Raw genomic sequence first — 25,908 nt, 5'->3', positions numbered from 1 at the left:
GACTAGATCCAGCGGTACCTTCTGTTATACATGTGGTTATCCAAATCACCCTTAACGCCCAAAAGTCGCAAACAGTTCACGAAATCTATAGAGCAGCATAGTAAACTATTTAATCTCTACAATATAAATCCAAATATGAGATCACCCCTTCTTCCCTATGTCAAAATTAAATTTAATAACGGAATAGGCCGTCGAGCACTAATTGACACCGGCGCTTGTGCAAATATCATAAGCAACAGATTACTCCAAGAAATTACTGAAACTGACAAGAATGCAGTCAAATTGAAGCAACCAGATTGCACTTCAGTCAAAATGGCTGGAGGACAACTAGTCAGAATAGAGAAACAAGCTGAAATTAAATTTAAACTCGCTCACAGAGAGTTTGTTGAAGACTTCCTTGTCCTTTCCTCAACAAACTCGGTCATCCTTGGCAACCCCTTCTTTGTCAAGCATGATATTTCAATTAGCCCAAAACAGGCCCTTATTCAATTCCCCGATTTGACAGTTCAAATTAATGAAATCAAGCCTGTAAACGAAAAACGACGATCAGTAAGACATAAGAAGATTCCCATTTACACAAACAAGAAGCACACAATACAGCCTAACGAGCAAATTTTCCTGGAATGCTATCTATCAGACAAAACTGATCACTTTGAGAACAAAAGTGGAGTAATCACTCCCAATGAAATTCTTGAAAAAGAAACAGAAATCGCACTAACTTCTTCGCTAAGTACTGTAGGAAAGAACAATACACTGTACGTTTCTGCTCTGAACGTAACTGAGCACCCTATCACAATTAATAGTCGAACAGAGGTGGGCAGATTCTCAATCCTCTCAACCGAGCAAGCCGACCAATTGATACAAATTGACCCACAACTGATAACGTTAGCAAAATCAAGAAACAAAGATGATTATTTTGCGGAATTGAACCAGCTTATCCAAGATTTTACCCAACACAAACCAGGCCAAAATAGGAGACCTCCACCGGAATATAGTAAATTATGGTTTCCGACACCAGAAACTTGCGAGGACCCAAGTAGTTTGCCGTTGTTACAACAAGAAATCTACGACCAAATATTACATTTCCAAAAACTGGAACAGGTTGATCCACGAAGTAATGAAGAAGACCGTAAATTCTTTCTCAGTAAATTCAACTGGGAAAATTCGCCACTAAATCAAAAGCAAATAGAAGAATGCGAGCATTTATTAATTGAATATTGTGACATTTTCGCCAAACACCGATTTGACGTTGGATACAACACGGAACTGAAAATAAAATTAACTCCAGAGCATGACCTACCCGTATACGTACAAGGACCTCCAACTCCAATACATCTACGCGACGAACTGCACATTGAATTAGCTTTAATGCACTACTATGGACTTATAACAACTTTGTCACAGTCTAAATACAGTAGTCCATTATTTGCCCATAGAAAAGAGTCAGGCAAACTGCGAATTTTAATTGATCTGAGAAGAGTTAACCACCTACTTAAAAATGACTACCACAGCACAAATTTCCCAATCTCAAACATGGCCGATGCAACTAGTCATTTTGCAGGAAAAACATTGTTCACAAAACTTGACTGCTCACAAGCTTATCATTGTGTACAGATGGCGGACGACACCTCAGTACAACTTTTAGCTTTCAATTTCTCATCAAGAACTTATGCGTACAAATGTCTAGCCCAAGGACTTAGTAAATCAGTCACCGGTTTTAGTTCATTCATTCGCCATTATCTAGACCCTTGCTTAGCAGCCGGTATATGCACACAATTCATGGACGATATTGGGAGTGCAGTAACAGAATTTAGTCAGCTACTTCCTAGTCTAAGGAAAATTTTCGATTGCATCCGAAGATCTGGACTGAAATTGTCACCAGAAAAATGCGAAATAGCCTCACAGTCAATTAAATTTCTGGGCAGTACAATTACAAATGAGGGAATATCCCCACAAGCAGAGAAAATCAAAAAGTTTTTAAAGAAGATTACGATGCCAAGAACAACCAAACAGGTCAAAAGACTAATTGGCTTCGCCCAGTTCTTCAGAAATTTCATCCCAAATTTAGGCGAGAAGCTTATACCGTTTTATCAATTGTTACGTAAAGGAGCCGATTTTGAAGCGAAAGAAACACATTACAATGCATTAGAAATTGTGAAAAAGGATTTACTTGAAGCAACAGAGATGAGGCTCAGATTGCCTAAACCTGGCCTACAATATGTCCTTCTCTGTGACGCAAGCTACTACGGAGCCGGATTTGTGCTTATGGTCGAAGACTATGTGACAGGAAAACAGTCAAAAGAAAAGAAAGTCTATGCTCCCGTATCTTTTGGATCACAACTCTTCACAACAGCACAGCTGAAGTTCGCGACTTATTACAAAGAATTCCTAGCACTTTACTTTGCATTAGACCAGTTTTCCCACTATATCTGGGCATCCAGCCATCCAGTAATTGTACTCACGGATAATCGAAGTTTAACGCATTTCTTTCAGTCAAAAACCATTCCTCCATCATTATGAAACTTTCTGGACCGAGTTCTCTCGTTTAACATAGTTATTGCCCATATTCCTGGCAAAGCTAACTATGCAGCAGATTTTCTCTCACGCGTACAGACGGACAAAGGAGCCAGCCTGTCCCTTAAATTAACAGACAAAGTACCAGTCCGTGAAATATATGTTGAATCTGAAGCAAAATCACCTGATGTTTCCATTTCGAATATCCACCAACTGAACACTGTCTCTGAATCAGAGATAGAAGAAGTTACTATCGTCCCACAACTACAGGAACTCGGACTTTATGACGCGTATATTGAACGAAAACGAGAGAATGGAGATGAAATAAATAGCCTCTTCAAGCTGAAGCGTGCGGAAGTTAACGCAATACAATATGCGAACCAAGCTGATCTTTTGAACGATTTGACGGATAGAGAAGAAATATTAGATTTGGCGCGTGAGCAGGAAAAAGACGAGGAGATTATGCAGACAATTGAGTGGAAACGTAACGGCATAAGCAGCAACTTGAAGTATGCATCTCGACGATTGAAGAAATACGCGAAACAGTTTGACCGTTTGGAAATTGAAAACAACACATTATATAGACAATTCTTTGACGACACAGGCAGAATAATTTTCAAGCAATACTGCCTGCCAAAGCACCTCTGGAAAGAAGTAATCTATAGACTACACAACTCACCAACAGGAGGACATTTGGGAATACTTCGCACAATTCAAGAATTCCGAAAACGATTTTACTATCCTGGTTTTACAGAACATTTCATCGATTTCATTAAAAACTGCATAACATGCCTACAGCTCAAGCAAACAACAAACAAGCAACTGCAACCACCATTACAGCCTGTATCTTCACTACAGTCATTTCCCGGAGAAATGATGCAAATCGACTTAGTTGAACAAAAAGGCCCAATTTACAAATTTGTTCTTAGTGGAATTGACGTGTTTACAAAGTACTTGTTTGCAGTACCACTGACAAATGGTAGTGCCGACACAGTTGCCAGAGAGCTTGTGAAGATTTTCTTCCAGCATAGCTACTTACCTAGTACAATACTGAGTGATTTAGGAACAAATTTCACCTCAAAGCTCATGGCTGAATTAACGAAGTTACTCGAAGTTAAACTCAAACATGCTACGCTGAAACACCCCCAGACAATTGGAGTAGTGGAACGCTCACACGCAGCACTTAAACGGATCCTAAAACTCAATTCCAATGAACAGTGGAATGATTGGCACAAGTATGTACCGCTTGCAACCTTTATACACAATACATCGTATCACTCTTCAATTAATTGTTGTCCGACAACTCTATTTCATGGACGTGAACCTGTAAAACCCCTTGATCTCCGTTTTTCTACACGAGCAATGCAAGCAGTTGAAGTCAATTCAGATTACATTTCGCAGCTACAAGATGCAATGCTTCAAAAATTTGGTGAAAATAAACAAAGACTTTTAGATTCCTACCAGCGATACAGAAGTTACTACGACCAAAAAGCTGAAGCACAGCCACTCAAATTGCATTCACATTGTCTACTATTAAACCCTCGCTTAACAAAGCAAAACGATTTTACTCAGAAAGCAGTTCAAACATGGCTACCACTCTATAGAGTCGAGAAAGTCTTGACAAATTCAAATTACATTATTAGAAAAACAGGAACGAATTATACTCAATGTGTTCATCGGATCAGACTAAGACCTATCAAACTGACAGATCCACCAGAAGACATACAGGAAATTGATCCTGCAAAGTTTGAAGCGGATCCTTCGAGAAGAACAACTCGAAATGAGCCAGAATTATTCGATGAGTATATCCCAAATTTATTAGAAGAGGAGCAAAGTACGGCATTTTCAAAGACTGCAACAGTTCAACCTTCGCAAATACGCCTCGGCGTGACTGTTCCTCTAAATGGAGCCCCTGCAATGCCAGTGGTAGCACCAGTACCTCCGATAGTGCCGGTAATACCGCTAATACCCGTAATACCGCCAGCGGAAATCAGAACACCTTCACCAATGAATTCGCCAATAAATTCGCAAGAAAATTCACCCCGAGCCAGCTTTTCAGATAGCCCCGAGAATATTGCAACACCCGAAGAATTTCAGTATCCTGACAGCCCCCTTGGAGCCGCTGAGAGTGAGAGAGTTAGGGAAAACGACGAAGCAGGTACAGAACAACAACCGGGACCAAGTACTCGAAGCAATCAAAACAGAGTTAACTTTGCAAAAATGCGAGGAGTCAGAAAATTTGAATCATGGGAACCTGTAGCACGCTACGGTTCACGTTCACAGACGCCACGACTGCCCGAATCTCCCACACAGCCATCTATCTTAACAAAAGAACAAAAACACCAAATAATTGCAGAATCATCGCGCAGATCCAGAAGGGACCAAACTCCAACTAGAGAAACGAAACTAGACCAAGTCCGATCTAGCATTGAGAGATATCAAAGAGGTTCAACAGACGATAACAGAAGGGTAACCCGAAGCCAGTCAAAGAGCAAACAAACTACAAACATAAATGTAATTGAAATTGGAAAAACAAGAGCCAATTTCTTCCATCATAGAGGTGATATTCTCAACTCCAGACGCTCTTTTGCACATTGCATATCAAGCGATATCAATATGAGTAAAGGCCTCGCCAGGCAAATTGTCAATTACTACCCCGAAATGCTGCAAAGTCAAGAATTCGCGCAAAGACCACCAATAGGTTCCGTTATCTCATTTTATGACACGAATTTAAATCGATATATTTTCAACCTGGTCACGAAAGAGAACTACTATGATAAACCTACTTATTACAACCTCTCAGTTGCTCTTCACACACTACGATTTGTTATATTAAAGCACAACATACGCTCAATAAATTTACCGAAATTTGGATGTGGTCTCGATCAACTTTCAGAAAAAAGTGTTTTACGACAGATTAATGAAGTATTTTCGGATGTCCCAGTAAAAATTCACCTATACAACTATAACACGGCTACTAACTGATAATGTGCAGTGGCCAGTTAACCATTTGACGCGCATTACCATGTCTTAAAGCGCCTAAAAACAGCGCCAAAAGTTCGAAAATAACAGAAAAATGTAGAACGTGCAACTGGTTTATCTGCAATGTCCCTAGCAAAAATCAACTTTAGATGACACAAAGTAAACCTATCGCCTCTACATATGTTGCCAATGAACTGATGAACCGAAAATGAGGCTAGTTTGCGTAATTTTGGAGAAAAATGAACCTTTTTCCGGAAAATGATCCAAAATTGACACCACAAAAGTTACCCTCTAAAAATGACTAAGTTAGAGCACCAAAAAATGCCCCCAGAGGCCCGGAAATACTTCTCTGGACCCCCAACGATACATTCCTGGCTCCAGGTGCCTTTGGAACAAGTCTGAGGCCAATTGACTAAGAATACTGCAGACTTGAAATTACCTAAATTGGACCCCTCAAAAACGTTGAAAATTCGGACAAACGAGCTCACGATGCGCACAATCTTGGTAACAGATCAAAAATAACCTACAAATCAATAACTAGGATACCAGTAGTAACCAAGCAGCCCAAAAAATTGGGGACAACTCACATTCAACGTTCAGAAAACTGATTTCGTAGTCCAAGTGATTTTGTGGGCCAAGATACACAAAAACGTTCAAAAACTATGGAGTGCCAAAAGGTCCCCCCATTGGTCAAAAAATTAGCCCAGATGCGGCTTATTATATATGTGAAACAAGGAAAAGCGGCAATGGTCAGTTTAAAGGAAGGGAAATAGAACCCAAATCATTTTGAACAAATTTTGAAAAATTTTGCAAATTTCGCCAATCATAGTGAAAAATTTGAACTCTTACAACTCAAATACTAGGACGAAAATCAAAAATCTGAGATGTAGGGTTATACACCAGTATATGGCCTTTAATTTGCGACTACTTTCAGCTCCCTAGCACGAATGAAAATTTTCGGAGACCTCTTGAAACATTTTTTGCCAAAAATCACTACTTAAAGTAGACGATTGTGAACATAAAACTCAACCTATACTACTCAGTGAGCTCCCTTATTATAATTATGGCCCCCGCTAATTTGCACTAATAACCTACACTAGCAAACACGCATAATTGAAGTTGTTGCTCTGCAATACGCTATAAGTGGAAACAAATAAGGCACTGCTTATGTGTAAATACCTAGTCATAAATCAGAACTTGTGCCAGGTTTCTCGGCCCCGTCGTCATCAGAATCCTTCTTGAATTTCTTCAGCAGTTTCTCCTTGCGTTCTGAAATCAAAAGGATGGGGAAAATGAACGAAATAAAAGGGACAAATCTGAAAAACACCAAATATAAGGAATATTGATACATTATCCAAATGATAAGAAACCGCGAAAGAAAGTGAAGATTTACCCTCTTTCTCCTGTTCCTTCTTCTTCTGAGCAATTTTGTGCCCCCACAGATTCCTGGTCTTCTTCGGTTTCCGCCCAAACTTTGAAGTACTGGCAACAAGAGGTCCTGTCTCGGCCTCCCGACGAAGAGCCTCCCCTGCATCATTTGGAATTTCATGCAGAATTGCCTTCTGTCGAACTGGAGACAAATTTCGGACGATTCTCTGCTCTTCCACTCCTACACCGCTGGAAATACTCAGACTTGCAGATGAGGCCTCGACTTTTGTTATTTTGGAATTCGCCTCCCAACCAACAACGAAAGCAGGTCCGGTAAAAGTAAGCACTGCGTGTCCAAACATCGAAGGCTGTACAATCAAGTCCCCAGGCTCTGTTAGATGGAAAGAGAGCATAGACTGCAGATTCGCTGGCGCTCCTTTTTGCACGAGATCCATGAAGGAATCAACTGATTTCACCGTTCGTACAAGCCACTTTGACGCATTAACACCATGAGCATATATAAAAGCCTTCCTGCCGAAAGAAGTAATTGAAATAGAATGATCTGCACAAACTTCAATATGGGCTTCAGTAAACCATCTATCACTGCACAAAATACCAGCAACTACGCGAAATTCAAGGCTAGAAGGCACTTCGAACGTGCTCAAATGTTCAACGTCACACGACCAAGCTTTTGAGGAACTGAAACGATTATCAGCATGAGGATCGAGTTCTTTAACAATGCCCTTTCTGACAGCTGAACTGACGTTGCTACCCCACAAGCGTACCATTGTATCGGTATTCCTGCACTTCGATATACCAGACATAAACTTCGAGTCCATCGAAAACAATTCTTGCTCCTTTATCACAATAACTTCCTTGAACCAATCACCTGACTCCGTTACAACATTTCCATAACCAGCTTCACGAACAGAACTACAAATCGATTCCCAACTCTTCTTTCCAACGCCCGAGAATACCTTCACTCTGTTCCAGCCAACTCCAGTCCAAACATCTTCATCATTAAATAACTCACAGAAAGCATTTAAACTTGACATTTCAACTGAAAGTAAAAATAACTATGTCACAAACGAACCAAAAGAACTCAAGTAGAACAACATGCGAATTAATTTAACAACAAGCAATAAATGACTTTAACAGTTAACAATGCACGAAAAATGATTACCCACAATTAAAACACACAATGTGACGATACATAACACAGACTTTAAATTAATAACACGCTAATCACACATGCTTTGACTAAACATGCTAGGCCAGACAGAAAACAACAGGTTCACAGCTACGTTCTGTTTATACACACAGAGTCGTAAGTGAGCAACAATTAAGCAACACAGTACAACAATACATGCATAAGTGAAACACACTGAGTTAATATGAAAGTTGGATGTTGAATATGATACATGTCTAACCTCTGAACTGTTATAAAATCGTTCCTTTCACTTTTTGAAGAAATTAAAACTGAACACGAGCCACGAAGACTGGAAAAAAAAGCACACTGGATTTAACTGAAAACGACTCTGCCGTATGGTTGCCTTGTCGATAAAACTGCCTAATCTGAAAACGACTGCTTAAGTGATGCCACTATTCTGAGATGTAACTAATTCAAGCTCGATAATAAAAATTTCTGAAGGGATTTCTGAAGGTCAAAGCAATACGTTCAACTGTAAGGAAGAACCAAGCCTGAAATCTTGCATTGACAGCCAACATTATCGCCCCGCACACATAAATAATTAACATCATTAGCATCCAATATAGCAGAGATCCACTAGACTGGTCTACTTCTGCTCCTTTGTCCAACTGTCCACATTGTGGGGCAATGGTTCTAGTCCACACACCAAATTTGGCATAATAGGTACCATTGAGGCAACAAGTTAAAATAGAATTCATAACAGTTATGTTAAAGCACATGATTAGAACCTGAAAAACTGGAAAATACTTAGCCCTACTTGCCTAGCATTATTAGCCGCAAGTGGCGCAACCTCGACCCGTGTTGCTGGGAAATGGTGCCCTAGGAACCTAATTATTTGCCCCCCCCCTGGCTCAGGTTGAGCGCTGCCTCGACCCGTGCAGCTGGGAGAAACTATGTTTATTTACAAATCAAACATCAACATCACCATAATTGGAAATCTGTATATAAAATGCTAGAACAATTATCTACCATAAAATGAACATCCACTCAGTATGGTAATGTTAACAATTGAGACAAATATTAGTAGAACAACACAGCGGGTCTCTATTGAACATCACTTGGTTTGACTTTCGACTTACAGTACACTTTACTTTTCTCACGATGAAAAGACTAATTTGTTCATTTCTTTCTCTTTTCTTCTTAGTTTCTGAAGTTATTAATACAGAGACCCCAACTAAATATGAAGCGCTAGATAAAGGAATTCTTTTTCACAAAGAATCACAGATTCTACTCGCAGAGAAGTTTGTTAACGTCGAATTCCTAGTTCCTTTCCCGCAATACGATTTTGTTATGAAACAACAAATCAAAGATATGCTCGAAAAACTAGCAACTATGTGGACACAACCGTCGATTTTGTGCCCAGTTAACTTTTCAGAACCATTTAACTCATCTAATAAACCTTTCAACTTGGATTGGATGCTTTCAAAAATCACAAATGAGACAAAATCAGCAGAAAACGAAGTGAAACATATGCGCAACGTTACCGCGAAATTTTTAAGTCCTGAAGAAGAAAACGGTCAAAGAAGCAGACAAAAGCGTGCAGCACCAGTAGCAGCAGCCGCCGCAGTTGCTGGAATAGCACTCTTTGGATCCCTCGGAGTCTCAATGGCAAGTTCAGAAGGATGCGGAATAACTGGATTGTTCGGAAAATGCCAAAATTACGGACGCAAAAATGCAGAAAACATTGCACGACTCAACGACTACGCATCAGTTCTTACTGATTATGTACTCGAAGTTGAGTCAGCCAGTAACGAAAAATTCTTTCTTATCTCGAATGAAATTGCTAAAGTTTCGGAAATCCAACAGGAAATGCAAGATAACCAAAATAAAAACTGGAAAGTAGTACAAGATCAATTCGACATTTTCGAGAAAAATTTCCATTTATTACGAGATTGTACACAAATGCTCTTCTCAAATCAGCAATTAAATTTCAACTTTGATACTGTAGCTTCACTGTTATCAATTTTATACGCCGACATCAAAAGCTATCGTTCAGCTTTATATGCCTATAGTATAAACTTGCTAAACTCCATACCCATTCTGTTAGATAAACGTTTACCAATGTCTTTAGTTCCCCGCGAATCATTATTAGCTGTCTTAGACTCAGTTCATGATAGCCAGAAACATTCAACAGATCGTTTGTCACTGGCAATACCCATGAAGGATCTCATGTCATATTATGATGCCAAACTTGTTTACGAAATTGCCACCGTTGAACAAGGATTACTTTTGACTCTCGCAATTCCTTTAGCATCCCGCCAAACTTCATTTCACGTCTATAGTGCGCACGTCATCCCAATGCCCCAACAGGATCCTAAAGAAGCCCTTCAGTGGATCATCGAAGGTCCATACTTGGCAATTTCGCAGGATTCCATGGAGACGACTACATTGACACAACAACAGCTCGATAACTGTCTAGGATCTTCAACTTATCGTATATGTCACGAAACTATGGAGACTCATCTTGCACAATCGTCTTGCTTGGCAACACTCTATTTTCACGCGACAGTTGTTGCACTCTCTGTATGCCAAACAGAAAAGGTAATGCTCCCAACGCCTGAAACCGCCAGAAATCTCGGTTACGGGATTTGGCTAATCATGAGCGCAAAAACATTTACGTGGAGAGAATACAATTTGAACGATGCTTCGCTGCCAACTAGTGAAGAGAAGGAGGGATGTCGACTCTGCATAATAACTCTCCAATGCGGAATCCAATTGATCAGCAAACACATCAAAATCCGACCGGACCTTTCGAGTTGCCAAACAATTCCAGCCACTCGAATCGATGTTAAACTTGCTGACCCTCTTCAACACCTGATTTCATCGTTACCCGAAATTGAGAAACTTCCCTACTTTACGTCGAAAACAGATGCTAATATCGAATTGTTTCAACAATTGAGAGTAGAAATGATCAGTACAACTGATACTCTTAAACAAGCCGATTTAGACAAAATAGCAGCCCCTTTGGTCCACAATATGCAACTCCTGAAGCCATCTCTGGTTGATAAGTTAGAATCTTATGTTCCAATAAAGCTTTCCCTTACTCTGACTATTACAGTCTTCATTGGAAATCTTCTCCTTCACATTCTAGTAATGTATCTGTATCATAAGATCAAATTTTTCCAACGAATAACCCCCAATTTTATGAAATTCTCCGATGGAAAAATCCCTCTTAAACCAGTAGTTTCAGTTGCAAACAGTGAGTTGACGAAGATACAGTCCCTTGACCATAAAATGAAAAACTTGATGACTATTGTTGGAGAAACAAACATTGATAATAATATAGATGCGCGTCTACTGAAAATCGAGGAAGAAATCCAATACCTTGACAATGAAATATGCATTCTTAAAACAATGACCGATCACAAAGTTGATATCCCTGCAACTACACAAAAGCCCAACTTGCCGATTAGACGATCAAAATCGACAATTTCCATGCGCTCTAATCGAATGAATCCCGAATTTCTTCAACAACTTAATAACGACTCTATGGAAACCGATGAAAACGCGACAGAAACTTAAGGGTGGCTCCTTATCAACATTTTTATGTGTGCATTTTATCAAAAATTTATATCTAAATTTTTCATTAAACGTGGGTAGTGTAACGTCCTAAAGTACGTTTTATATAGTAATCGATATATCTTTTCCCCAATTTTACTGATCGCCTTATTTAGTGCTATATTTGCTATAATCTCAAGGCCATATATAGACTTCATTTTTCTGCCTTATTAAGATGAGAAAATGTATATTTACTTTATTAACATCCTGTAAACTTTCTCAAGTATATTTGTCTTAAAAACCATTTAACTATCTTTTGTTATTTGATTTACCCATAATAGAGGAATTTGTGACAATGCTAGCCTGTACTTATATTTACAATGTACACCTGACTATGTTCATCTTATTTGCCTGGCACGTGTCAGCACGCGCCAGAAGTTTTATTTATCTTGAGTTAATCTTGATGTATTTGTATAAGTGATTACTCAAATGTAAATACGGCCCTCAGGTCTTAAAAAAGGTAATAATCTAAGCGACACAACCAAGATTGTCAAGTTGAAAATCAGTAGACAAGTAATTCAGTCTTAGATTGAAATTCTTTTTCTTCAGTGACAAAACTTATAGCTGTCGGCCCTGCTCCGAAGCAATATTGAAACCGCTCAGGCCCTGAACAATTAGTTATGCGAAATGAATAATTTAAGCGACAAAAGCTATGCTGTTAAGTAGTTAATTAAACTAGCGAGAAACATTACTTCAACAAATCTTGCACAATAATATAACCGGACAAAGGTATATTACATACGTTTTTGAGATTTTCACTCACTACAACTTGATGGGCTTGTTTAAGATTTTTTCGGCTGAGCTTAATAAGTTATTGTTCCAACCCTCCATTAAATGGGGATGCGGAACTTTATGCTGATAATGTGCGGACCCTTGAAGCGGTGGAATTGAAAACTTGTAATAATCTTTCAATACTTTGAGTTCACTTGGAAGCCGAGTAAGAAGATTTTTTTGACGTAAATTGGACGGCTCGAGAAACTACAACTACTTTGTGTCATTTAAACTAGTTTATCGTTAAATAAAATTTAAGTTCACTTGATAATTCTCAATAATAATGCAGACAATTTTTTGCTAGTTAATTGGCTCCGCGAGAAGCCAATGTTTAAATTGTTTAAGGCTGTGTATTTTTGAAGAATTGAAATGTCATTTGCGGAGAACATATGAAGCACCCTACCCATGAACTCAAGATCTTTAAGATTCTTGCAAGTGATGAATTCTTGAAAAAAACAAGGAGAAAGACAGACGTAGACCACTAAATAGCCCTCGAAAAGGCATTTTATTTTTAATAGCCGCCTCAGCTTCTCAGCCAGCTATTATAGTGTTCCTTTTTTGTCTTCTTTAATTCGTCGTACTATTTATTTTTCGGTTTACCTTAGTTCACAGCTTGTTCAACATTTTGCGTGACTTCTCTAGGTTAGTTTCATTCTTCTCTCTTTCTGCGATGAGTGTTTAATTGCCTTCGAACGAAGTTCATAGCAAGTATTGTAAACCTGTTGGTCGTTTTCTAAGCAGTTTTTTTGCTGGACCTTTTTTGCGCTTTTCTTATAGAACATTCTTTGACTTATCAAGTGACTTTTTCACGCTTATGTTCTTCATTTTTGAGTGATCTCTCGTTCTCACCCCGAAGTAATTCTTGTTGCTAAAATAAAATGGATTTCATCATTGTAAAAAGAAGGACCTGATAGCCGACTGGGCAGTGCTTCTGGTTAGGGATCGGTAGGTCAATGGTTCGAATTCTGGTGTGGATAAATAATTTTCCACCCGCCTATCGTTCAAGAGCAATTCTTCTGACAATAGTCAGCTGTTGATCAGCAAAGCAATTCAAATTGAATAGTCAGTATCAAAAAACCAATTCAAAAATAGAAACGGAATAAACCCATAAAGACCAATTTAAGATGCCCGTTACTCAAACTTTGTTCTCGGCTACCATTTCTAATGCTTATTGGTATTGATACTAGCCCCTGTGCTGTATCACTACGAAACAGGAGTATGTTCAGCTCAATAGTGCCATCAAATTATTTCGCACTTTAGAATTGTTTGTATACAAAAATCATTTTTGAATTACTCTTGAACAATGTTCATAGCAATTATTGTAAACGTGTGTGTCTCTTTTATGCAAAATTTTTGCTTGACGGTTCTGACTTTTTGAATGACTTTTACGCCCTTGACTTTTTGCGTTTCGCGTGATCTAAAATTCTCTGTCAATCAATTTCAAGCAGCTGAATTCAATTGGCGGCAATTTATTACTAAAAAGTCAAATGAAAAGTGAGCCGAAACTGGTGCCATTTTTCACTTTAAATCTTAGTAGTGGTATATCCTATTCTCTAAGGTTTTTATTTGAAGCCCACATTTGAACTTCTCAGTCCCATTTAGGCTCACCCCCACTGAAGCAGGTTGCAATTGATTAGAGCCTCCACTAGTCGTTCGAGAGCAATTCTTCCGACGTTTAGTCGGTTATGTTTATTATTGCTGCGAAGCTGTAAGCTGAGCGGAGCTATACTGCGGTGCTCTTGGTTTTTACAATTCAAAGAATTTGAATTGCTTTGGGTGCTGTTTATTTAAAGATCTGTTCACACATTTGCATGATTTTTGAAGTCAAATTGGAGTAGTGATTTTGGTCACGCCGAAACAGTAAGCGGAGCGAAAAATCGAGTAGTTTTGCGGCCTGAATTTTTTTCGCTCTAATTTTAAAGTAGAGTGAGATAACTAATTTTGAACAAAAATTCGCTTTCTCGCTAGTGGTTTTTTGTTCACATGCGACAATTTCATTTTGATTTTTACTATTTTTTCGATTTTTTGGATCGGATTTTCTAAGTGGTTTTCCAATCCATTCGTGGTTCATTCTAGGTCTATTTTTTGTTTAGTCAATGAAATTTCTTTGAATTGTACTTCAGGACTTGTCCTGCTATGTTTTGTTGTTTCGTCTGACGCTATTTTTCGTTATACATTTGTTCACACAGCAAAGCTGAAGTCAAATTATCTGAATGACTTCTTCCTCTGACTAACGGCGTTTGCGCGCATGACGTCATTTTTCATTCTCTCTCCAGCTAATGTTTTAAGATCATTTGCGTGATTAGATTTTGATCATACGTGACTTAACTCCCTCAATAAAATGACTTTTTCACTTAAAAACTAAGTTTAATTTGAATTAGTTTAAGGTCAAAGGAACTTATATGTGCAGTAAAGGTCTCTAATAAAAGGTTTCTTCGGAATGAATGTTAGCACGCTTTATTAATTTATCGCTGAATGTTTGTTGCCTAGCATTTTGAGAGGCGTCAATTTTTTGCAATTTAGATCTGTGTCTGTTTCAATCTCATACGGCAAGCAACCTATTCTTCCACGGGTTTTTTGCAGCCATGGAGTCCTTTGTCATACAAATAAGTATTAAGCGGTTATTTCCCATGGGCTAGTAACCCCAGCCTAGTGGGCATACAACGTTTAGGTCACCAACTAATATTTAAATATTTAATGAGGGATATACTTTCTTGTGAGGCCATAATGTAAGGATTCCATATATTTATTGAACACATCCGTTTTTCTGGCATCTGTTCATGGTCAACAGAAATGGTTTATGACGTTGCTAATTAAGTTGGAAATGACATGGTCTTAATGGAGGGTGGTGCTAATGAAGTGGTAAATGACGTTGTAAAGCAGTGAAAATTGCTCTCGAACGAAGTTCGAAAAAATTATCGTAAACGTGTCTTTTTAACGCAAATCTTCGCTTGGCCTGTTTTTTCTAGAACATTTCTTTGATTTCACTTCTCGAGTGACTCATGCTTAATGTCTTGATTTTTGTGTGACCTAAATTGCTCTTATTCAGAAATAAATTGTTGCTGAAACAAATGCGATTGTAAGATGTTATATCATAGCTGAGTAGTTAATACTTAAGTCTGTTACGACGAAGGTCTGGAGTTCGGATCCCTTTTAGGTAGAAAATTTTTGCTGCCATAGGAATTATCTAGCCGTCTCTGATTTAATTTGGCTCGCCTGTTGTTCGAAATCAATTAGCCCGACGTTAGTCGCTTAGTTTTTCTTATTGTTAATTTTATATTCGTTACTTTTACACGGATTTGAAGCCCGTTATTCATTTCAGGAAAAGCTTCCTGAAAATTTCGACTGAACTTCTTTCTGTTTTTTAGAGAGAGTGTTTTCGAAGGAAATAGTTTAATCTCAGATTAAAATCAGAAAGAACTATTGAATTTAAAAGGGAAATAAAGGTTTAATAAAGTATGCAGTTCTATTCAATTGTAGCTTTTCCCCAGAAAACACATTGATTTTGGAATCAACAGTACATTTATTATCGACTTACCTTACGTGTCCACTTTTCTTTAAAAAATTAAGTTTTTTCTTTCTTTTTAATTACCCTTGAACGAAGTTCATAGCAATTGTTGTAAACGTGTGTGTCTTTTTTAATGCAAAATTTTCGCTTGACAATTTTGACTTTTCGAGTGACTTTTGCGCCCTTGACTTTTTGCGTTTCGCGTGATCTAAAATTCTCCGTCAATCACAATTTCAAGCAGTTGAATTCAATTGGCGGCAATTTAATACTAAAAGTCAAATGAAAGGTGCGCCGAAACTGGTGCCATTTTTACTTTGAATCCTAATGGTATATGTTGACCTCTAATGTGGTTATTTGAAGCCCGCTATTGAACTTCTTAGTGCCATTTAGGCTCCCCTCCCTCCCTCCCTCCTGTAACACCCCCCCCCCCCCCTGACTGAAGCAGGCTGCAATTGATTAGAGCTCCCACTAGTCGTTCTAGAGCAATTCTTCCGATGTTTAGTGGGTTAGGTTTTAATAGCTTCTGTCAGCTTCTTAAAGCTTTTATTTAGGCGCTCTCCTTTTATTACAGTTCAATAATTTGATTTTTATTGGAGCGTTTTTTGTTCACATATTTTCATGATTCTCGAAGTCGAATTGAAGTGATGTTTTTGGTCACGCGAAATGAGTGATGCGAAAAAGCAGGTGGCTTTGCGACGTGGAATGTTTTCATTCCCATTTAGAAGTAGAGTGAGAAAATGGTTTTTGAAAAAAAGTTTGCTCGCCCTTGGTCTTTATGCGGCAATTTGACCTTGATTTTAACCTTATTTTTATTTTTGATCGGATTTTTGTCCAAGTAGTTTTCCCAATCCATTCATAGTCCTTTTTAGATTTAGTTTTTTAAACATTGAAAATTCTTTGAGCAGTAGCTCAGGACTTGTTATAGTTTTTTCATACGGTCAATATCAAAGAAGCGAAATGTTCTGGTCATTTAGTCAATGCATTAGTTTCTCAAAGTTCATTAGAGCGAGCGCGAGCTGACATTAGTGTTAAGCTTAACAGTTTTCAGTTTAGAAGCTCTTAAGTGTAGCTATTAAGTATTATAAGCTGAATTAAAAATAGTTTTTAGAATCTAGCTGAAAAGGTACAGCAGTTTAGAAGTTTTGACGCTTAGAAGAAGATTCTGTCAATTTCTCGCTTCTTTCTTTTACTGTTCCAATCCCGTTGTGCGTCAACGATGGCTATTTTCGATAATTTGCTGGCTGTGTTTGGAGTTAAATGTTTTTAGACTGCTGTTTGATTGCTCTTGAACGAAGTTCATAGCAATTATTGTAAACGTGTGTGTCTTTTTTACGCAAAATTTTCGCTTGACAATTTTGACTTTTGGAGTGACTTCTACGCCCTAGACTTTTTGCGTTTCGTGTGATCTAAAATTCTCTCTCTCAATCACATTTTCAAGCAGCTGAACTCAATTGGCGGCAATTTAATATTAAAAGTCAAATGAAAAGTGCGCCGAAACTGGTGCCATTTTTTACTTTAAATCTCAATAGTGGTATGTGTTAACCTCTAATGTGGTTAATTGAAGCCCACTATTGAACTCTTAGTCCCATTTAAGCTCCCCGACCCTCCCCCCCCCCCGCCGACTGAAGCAGGCTGCAATTGATTAGAGCTCCCACTAGTCGTCCGAGAGCAATTCTTCCGACGTTTAGTCGGTTACGTTATATATTGTAAACAGAAGTTTAAAAATGTAAACAGAAGTTTTTAAATCTATTAAAAAGTTACTGTCGTGGTTTTCTGCATTCCAGTTTAAATTATGGACGCACTATAGTGAGTGCCATTTGAGCACGTTTTTTGGAAGATAAATCAACGGGGATTACATTGAGGTAACTTTTCATCAATTTTTCATAACACTTGGAAAATAAAACTCTTTTAACATAAGGAGATCTATGTGGTGATAAATTTCATAAATCTTGAACATGGATCTATGAAAGGGATCTCTTGAGCATACGGGGATCTATGAGGTGATTGGCATATGACTAGTTGCAACATCATGTCGGCATCTGCCTTGCTTTTTTTTTGCATCGGAACGATTTTTGTTGATATATGCTGGAAACATTGGGAGCATAATCGGTATTTATGCACAAAATTTCATAGCGTATTTGGTTTTTATGATTCTAATTTTCAAATAGTCTTAGCAGAAATGTAGAAATGCTTCATTTTCAATATTTTGACATGCTTGTTTAAAGACATATTTTTTGGTACAGCAAGTGTCCGAATTGAACTTTGATTGCTTGAAAATTTTTTACGATTGAATGCCCATAGTTAATTGTCTAATAATATGCATACAAACTTGGTCAAGATTCAAAGCATGAATTTGATATTATTCATTTAAAATAGTTAGTGCAACTTCCTACTGGGCTTGGCAGACTAGTAACAGTGCAGAAGCTCGAGTTAGTTGGATTACGAAGGCCAATGTAAATAAGGATATCCACAACTGAAAATCGGGAGGAAATGGATCTAGCAATTGTCTGAAATTAATGTTTGTTTAGGGACTCGGTGTTGTTGCCTTGTCGCCATTTGGCCTTCTGCTCTGGCTGTGCAGTGACTATGAAATTACACAACAGCCAGTGTCCCTTCTGCAGGAAACCGTACCTGGTGGTGTTGCAGATATTCTTCCTCAAGAGAGAGATGGACTGCAGTCCCGCAGAGTTGGCAGCTGCAGCAACATTGGCAGAATCTCTGCAGCAGGAGGCTCGCAATAATACGTGGAGTAATGAAGCGGTTGGTTCACTTCAAATTTTTTAAATTATAAAATAACGATTTTCTGTTAGATATGATTATTGATAGGCTAAGCACGCTTAGCCTGGAACGTACGTGAGGGAGAATAAATAGTAGTTAGTGTAATAGTTCCCCGAAACTTTGGAGATTCACAGAAACGAACCAAGTTTCATTCAATGCTGCTTTTGGTTAAAATTTACAAATGCTCGTTGATTTTGATCGCTCATGTGTTACTTTGATATAATTTAATTCAAATAATCATTTAAGTAACCAAATGTGATCTGGGAAAATTTTAGATGTGATTGTGTTCGTTTCAGAAACCTGGTGCTGTGCCTGAGGGTTTAGTCAGGCTCCCAATTGGCATTGTTGTCTGTCCACCTTCTAAGAACGAACTGCCAGCTGGATTGGGCACCAGTTTTGCCGGAATTGGTGGAAGTGGACTGGGCAGCCTGAACGGAACTATTTCACGCTCTACTATAAGTCGACCTGGTTACGACACTCAGCTATCAACACAGTCAGCTGCCTCGATAACTCTCGGAGGTGTATCGCCCAGTATTCTACAGCAGTCTGGAGAATATGGAGTTGTCTATGGGAGGGGGAACACGCTAATCAACAAATTTGAGCCGCAGAGCTCTATATAGTGAGTAATCGAGGGCTAGGGTGTCTCTTATGAATACTTGTCAAGTTTTGGCAATTTTGAGGATTTCGAAAATGAGCTTATGTAGAGTTCTTATTTTGTATATATATCATACATGATCTAAAAGCCACCATATCGGTGAAAAATACGGCAAATCTAGTAAGTTGACATTTGGATGGGAAGGTCGGTTATCAGTTCTATCATCAGCTGAAGCACATGAAACCTCTGAAAAATGAAAGGTGCTTAATATTTCGTCGACTGTACGTCGACTCCTTAAAAGGATTTAAAATGGCGGATATTTCAATTGTGAAAATGATGGATCACATTAATAAATGATGGATCATATTAATAAAAACAATCTGTTGAATAAAGAGCAATTTGGATTCCAAAACAAAAAATCTTCAACAGATGCAGTATTGTTTTTCTCGGAGACAGTAATAGAAAACCATGAAAATGGGAAAAACACTGCAGCAATTTTCTTAGACCTTGCAAAAGCCTTCAAGTCAATTTCACACAAAATATTTTTTAAAAAAGCAGAGTGCTTCAACAGAGAGCCTGCAGTTAATTTATTGATATCTTTTCTCGAAGAAAGATCACAATACGTCAAAATAGCCATCGAGGTCTCAGAACCCATTTTCGTTAATCATTGAGTACCGTAAGGCACAGTATTAGGACCTTTAATTTTTGTTTTATACGTTAACGATTTTTCAGAAAAAATCAAAGATGACTTTGTGCTTGTTCAATTTGCAGACGATACTAGTATTTTATATCGATATGAACCAGGAGAAACAATTGAAACAAAAATTGAAAATATTTCATTGAAGACGGACAGTTAATTGAAGGAAAATCAACTCGCTTTGAATGCTGATAAAACAGAACTACTTTATTTTTCTACCAGGGACGAATTAAAACCAAAAGTTACTTTTAACGGAAATTTAATAAAATCTGCTGAGAGTTGTCGTTATCTAGGAATAAACCTTGTCTCAAAATTGACTTTTGAAGCACATCCAAATGTAGTTTTTAAAAAAATGGTGGTCGCCATTCGCTCACTATATCTGGTAAGAAACATATACCTTTGGAAGTAAGGCTGCAAATTTTCAAATCTTTTGTCCTGTCTCATTTGTCAGTCATTGGCGTTTATTTGAAAACATTGTCAGCAAAAAACATACAGCGTATAAATCGACAGATTAATTGGGGCATAAAGGTGTGTTATATGCGTCGTAAATTCGATTATTGTCGTGATATCCTTCTGCAATCGCATGTCCTACCAGCTGAATTAATTATTTCAAAGTTTAGTATATTGAAACTCCACACAGACTTGAATCAGGATAGTATCAGAAACATTTAAAAATGTTCAAACTGGCTGCAGTTAAAACAGAACAAATGAACAAAACGGCTGATAATAAGAACGCAAAAGTATACGCAGCAGAATCAAAGATCTTGGATTTTGAAGAGCATACAATAAGTTACCCTTTAACGTAAGAGCGACGGAGAATAAAACTCTTTTCAAAAGAACTTGAACAGAGTTTTTGCAACGTCAGCATGAAAATTTTCCTATCGATGAGTTAAGATCATTCGTGTCTTATTTTAATTTATAATGGAACGAACAGCTTAATGGGTAACATCAATTAATAACCAGAAGATTAATGTATAGTTTTGATTATTTCAATAAATATTCCTGATTATTCTGAAGGATGATGAAATACTTCAACGTACAAAACTTAACAATTTGTTCAGAATGATTTTATCTTTTTTTTCTTTTCAAACATGTAAATTAATAATATAACCGGTTATATTATTAATTTACATGTTTGAAAAGAAAAAAAAGAAAAATCATTGTGAACAAATTGTTAAGGTTTGTACGTTGAAGTATTTCATCATCCGCCCTCATTTTTCAGCCGGCTGTTATTGTGACATTTGGTCATGTCATCATTGTGGTATGTTTTGAATTATTTCTGGCCAATTGAACTAAATATTAAATTTAAGATACATTTTGAGGTTTTTTTTGTCGATTATCCGTTTTGGATGTTTTTTAGCTGTGATTGAATTGGTATATTGGTAATGTTTCGTTTTATATTGGCAATTCTAGTGGTTTTGGTGGCCTTCTTTAATTAATAATATTTTGCGATGTTTTGTGAAAGAGAATTCAGTATATTAAGTCAAATTTTGGCATCTTTTAATTGCTCTCGAACGAAGTGTGCCTCGAACATGTGTGCCTTTTTAATGCAAATTTTTCGCTTTACCGTTTTCTTCTAGAACGTTCTTTTTACTTCACTTCTCGGGTGACTTTTTTGAATGGTGCATTCATATATTGACGGATTGTGAGCGATGACAGTACATAGCATGAGTCTCATCAGAGAAATCGCGGGTTTGAAGAGCTGTCTAGGAAACAGTTTATGCACTATAGAAGTTTCTCTAACCTATGGCCCCTTCTGATTTGTTTGCCTCACCAGTCGTTCGAGACCAATACGTCCGACGTTAGTAGGTTTAAGTTTGTTCATTGTTTTAAAATTTTCTGCCCGTTTCATGTTTCTGAACTGATTTCAGAACTGATTTCTTTCTTCAATAGTTGATTTAGTGTTTTTTTTTTAAAAAAGGCAGTGTTTTTAAAAGCAGACACTTGAATGGTAAGATGGCCGGTTTTTTCTGAAGTGATTAAAATAATTTCAACTTGTCAGTTTTCTTGGTGTCTGTTTTTTAGTGAATGCTTTTTTGTGAGTGTTAGGTGGTCTCTAATCTAATTGTCAAAAAAAAACAATTGAAATGTATGCTGAGAACAATTGGTTAGACTTTCAAGATCTAGAGAATTTTAAAAATTTCTGGATTTCTATTGCTCGTTTTCTTCATCTTTCCTTCATCGGTTTTCAAAGTATGGAATAATTTTTTTTCGTAAGCATGTGGCAGTGTTTGATTGAACAGAACTAATTTGATCACAAAAATTGTTTCGAGTAAGTTAGTATTAGTATTTGCTTTTCTCGTTTTATTTGTTCCTCCCTTGTTTGTTTCGAAGTAACTGGAATAAATGAATAAATAGTAAATTTTGCTAGGTGACTGGTTGGCTGCGATCTAAGGGGATTTTTCCTTTCAGTGAATTTGTGAGCCTTCGGCTTGTTTTTTTACAATTCAAAGAGTCGGCGTGATTTTTTCTGTCCAATTTCAATTACGAGTGAGAAAATGGTGTTAGAACAAAGATTCGCTTTCTCGATTGTGATTTTTTATTCACAAGAGGCACTTTGATTTTTGTTTAATTTTTTGGCAATTTTTTGATCGGATTTATCATTTTCCAATCCATTTATTGTCCATTCTAGGACTAGTCTTAGACGTGTTTTGTCAATAAAAATTCTTTGATTTATTTCTGGGCTTGTCCTGCAATGTTTTAAACTTCGTCTAACAAAAAATTGTTTCGCTTTACCTTAGTTCACAGCATGTTCAACTTTTTGTGCGAAATCATTTTGACTGCTCTAGGCTAGTTTCATTCTCCACTCAAAACGCTTTTAAAGTGCAGTTGCCCAGCGAAACATTTTAAAATAAACCCATTCAATATCGAAAAACGAAATCAAAAATTGACGTGATATTCGAACTATGTTCTAATTAGTCTTGCATACCACGCCAAATGTTGATTGATTTTGATACCAGTCACTGTTTCCTCTCAAATAATTGGTATTGATACCAATCGCAAAATGCAATAAAATAGCTGGCTCTTTGAATTTTTTTGTACAACAATCCATGGATGGTATTTTCCAGCAATCTGCCTGATTGTTTTGCTTTGATTTAATTTTCACTTGTGTTTCAGCGAGAAAGACGAGCACCGCAACGAGACTATCCAGAGACCGCCGGCAACCATAACACCTGTTAGTGTGACTACTTATCAAAATTGTCATTGCATTAGGCTCCATTGAATGCAAAGTTCGGCAATAATTTATTACCTTTCATTGATATTAACGTTTTCCGAAGTTTGAGTCAGTATTAGGGTTCCGGAAAAATATTGGTTTGACTGCGTTTAATCTTTTCCTTAATCTCCTTGATCAGCTATCTAGGCTATGCAGACACGTCAGCTGTTAAACCCTAAAACTCATAATCACTTTGATTCTGGACCAAAAAGGTTAAAATGTTAAAGGTTGTCAAAAATGTTTGAAAATGTTAAATATGAAAATTGATTTGGAAAACGAAAACCAAAATGGATGATGGTTGCAGGGATCTCGTGCTCTTCCCAAAGTGCCAATAGAAGAGGACTCTCAACTGAACACTCCTGACAGCTACGAGGTGGTAGACAGTGGAGTGAAGCCGTTCGGGTTCCACAAACAGCAGCTCCACCATCAACAGCACCCTGGTGTGGCAGAGGTGCATGGTTCCAACCCTTCTCTGGACAACACTCCTATTGCTATGAGGAAACAGAGGACCCCAGGTTCAGTCCTTAACCATTTCAGTTGAGCTCATGAATTGGTTTCTCTTTAGGTCCTCATAAAACTGAAATTTTCCTCAACCAAAAATCTCAAAATTGACATTTATCAAAAATAATTAATGTGAGATTAAAATAAGTTTTGCTATTACGGCAAAAACCAGAGATTAGGGTAGATATACAGGATTGAAATTTCTGTACTTTCAATTATGAACACTAAAGTAAAATATTCCGTGCCTAGTACTGCTAAGAGTTCAAAAAGCTGCTTTAATGAGAATGCTGTGCCGTGTCTGGTATTGGCCTAAAGGAACAACTACAATTGTGAAATGAAGTTCGATCATAATTACGTTGAATAGCACCTGAATTTCAGTCACCACTACTTATTCACAATTTATTTCCAGGAGGAACAGCAGCGTTAAGTGGTAGAAGTGGAAGTGGAAAGACAAAGACAGAGATGGATCTCCCTCCACCTCCTGCAGACATGCTGACGTCCACTGGATCCGCGAGACAAGATAGCCAGGAGGAAGAGGAAGAGAGACACCGGACTTTGGTTGGATCCAAAGGCCACTTGAGTACATCCGGTGGGGGAGATGGGAGTGGGACGCATCGAGCTCAGTTCTCTGCTGGAACTGCGAAAAGAGGTAAAACAATCGATTGCTCTTAAACGAAATGAAAGAATTGGGATAAACCAATAAGGCACCAATAAACCCCGAGACAGATTAAATGTTTAAAAAGTTGATTTAGTTAGATAACTTGCAGTAAGTTATCACTTTTTTGACACTTCAATTTAGTTCTCTATTTAATAGCCGCGAAGCGATAGCGGCTATTATTGGGGACATTGTGGTTTTTATAATTCAACGAATTTTTACAATTCAAAGAATTTGAATTGTATTGGGGCACTGTCCTTTTTTTGAGATCTGTTCACACATTTTCACGATTTTTGAGGTCGAATTGGAGTAGTGATTTTGGTCACGCCGAAACAGGAAGTGGAGCGATAAAGCGAGTAGTTTTGCGGCGTATTTTTTAACTCTAATTTTAAAGTAGAGTGAGAAAGCGGTGTTTGAACAAAAATTCGCCTTCCCGCTAGTGTTTTTTTTGTTAATTTCACTCTTGTGTCTACTGTTTTTTAAATTTTTTGGACCGGGTTTTTCTAAATAGTTCTCCCAATCCATTCATAGTTCATTCTAGGTCTAGTTTTTTTTATTGAACCGATAAAGAAACCGGAATTCCCTTTTCTAAAAGCTGCAAAAAGTGGACCCAGCAGGAATCAAACGACAGCTCATCCAATCATCACAGTGCGACAGTAAACAAAAAGATAAAAGCTGATGATCTTGAATTTGAAACTGTACAGAGAAAAGTAAGATCAACTAAGGAGGTAAACACGGGAACGAGCACCAATCCAGCAGTCATGAAGGGTGTCAAAAAGCCCCCGAAGCGTCGTCATTTATGTGTAGGTCGATTGAGCCAAAACATAACAGCATCAGAAATGGAGGAGTACTGTATAGAAAATAACGTCGAACTACTTCACATTCGCCAAATTTCGAAGTCAGAGGCTAACCTGAAAGCCTTCCATTGTGTATTTAAATTTGATGAGGAGAAAGTTGAGTTACCTGATTTCTGGCCTGAAAACGTTACGGTGTCAAGATTTTACCTGAATGAAGCCGCCTGTGATTGGCTAAAAAAAGTGGATCAAAATTGACTACTAGTCAGTCCTCCATTAAGACAAAGATCGACGAAACAAAGATCTACAGAACTAAACATTTGTCTACATAATGTACAATCTATCAGAAACACAACGAAAGATGTAAATGCCCTCTTGGAAGTAAATGACATTAGTTTGGGAGTATTTATAGAAGTGGATTACGAACAACTCAGATGACGATTTTATTCTAAAGCAGTGTTGTCCCCAGGGTTTTTTTTCCTATAGTGCACCAAGGGTGAATAAAAGAGGAGGTGGAAACTGCCTCTTTCACAGATATGATATCCATTTGGAAAATTTTGAAAAGTTTACCTCTGAATTTTTTGAATGCTGTTATGCCTCTTTAACTGTTGGGGCTACCAGTTATTTAGTAATCGCTGTTTATTGACCACCTCGATTAATTGTTAAATCTTTCATTGATCACTTTTCTGTTATTTTTGAAGAGAAAAGGCTACAATTCGACAAGATTGTTCTCCTGGGTGATTTTAACATTTCACTAAATGTA

At 37.6% G+C, this 25,908-nt stretch overlaps 1 protein-coding gene across 6 annotated transcripts in view; it reads left to right on the top strand.

Annotated features, from left to right (window-relative positions):
• Positions 1 to 25,908, top strand: part of LOC142343183 (uncharacterized) — a 74,107-nt gene that overhangs the window by 8,038 nt on the left and 40,161 nt on the right. For all 6 annotated transcript variants that reach the window (XM_075394894.1, XM_075394892.1, XM_075394893.1 and 3 more), the window contains exons 8-12: positions 18,440 to 18,671; positions 18,986 to 19,308; positions 23,099 to 23,156; positions 23,500 to 23,710; positions 24,106 to 24,345. In XM_075394894.1, the coding sequence (XP_075251009.1) occupies positions 18,440 to 18,671; positions 18,986 to 19,308; positions 23,099 to 23,156; positions 23,500 to 23,710; positions 24,106 to 24,345 (1,064 nt within the window). The remainder of the gene's footprint in view (positions 1 to 18,439; positions 18,672 to 18,985; positions 19,309 to 23,098; positions 23,157 to 23,499; positions 23,711 to 24,105; positions 24,346 to 25,908) is intronic.

The sequence above is a fragment of the Convolutriloba macropyga genome, chromosome 7, assembly GCF_964194025.1.
Source record: "Convolutriloba macropyga chromosome 7, txConMacr16.3, whole genome shotgun sequence".
NCBI lineage: Eukaryota > Metazoa > Xenacoelomorpha > Acoela > Convolutidae > Convolutriloba > Convolutriloba macropyga.
Note: the sequence above shows the minus strand (reverse complement) of the source record. Positions and strands in the feature narration are given on the sequence as shown.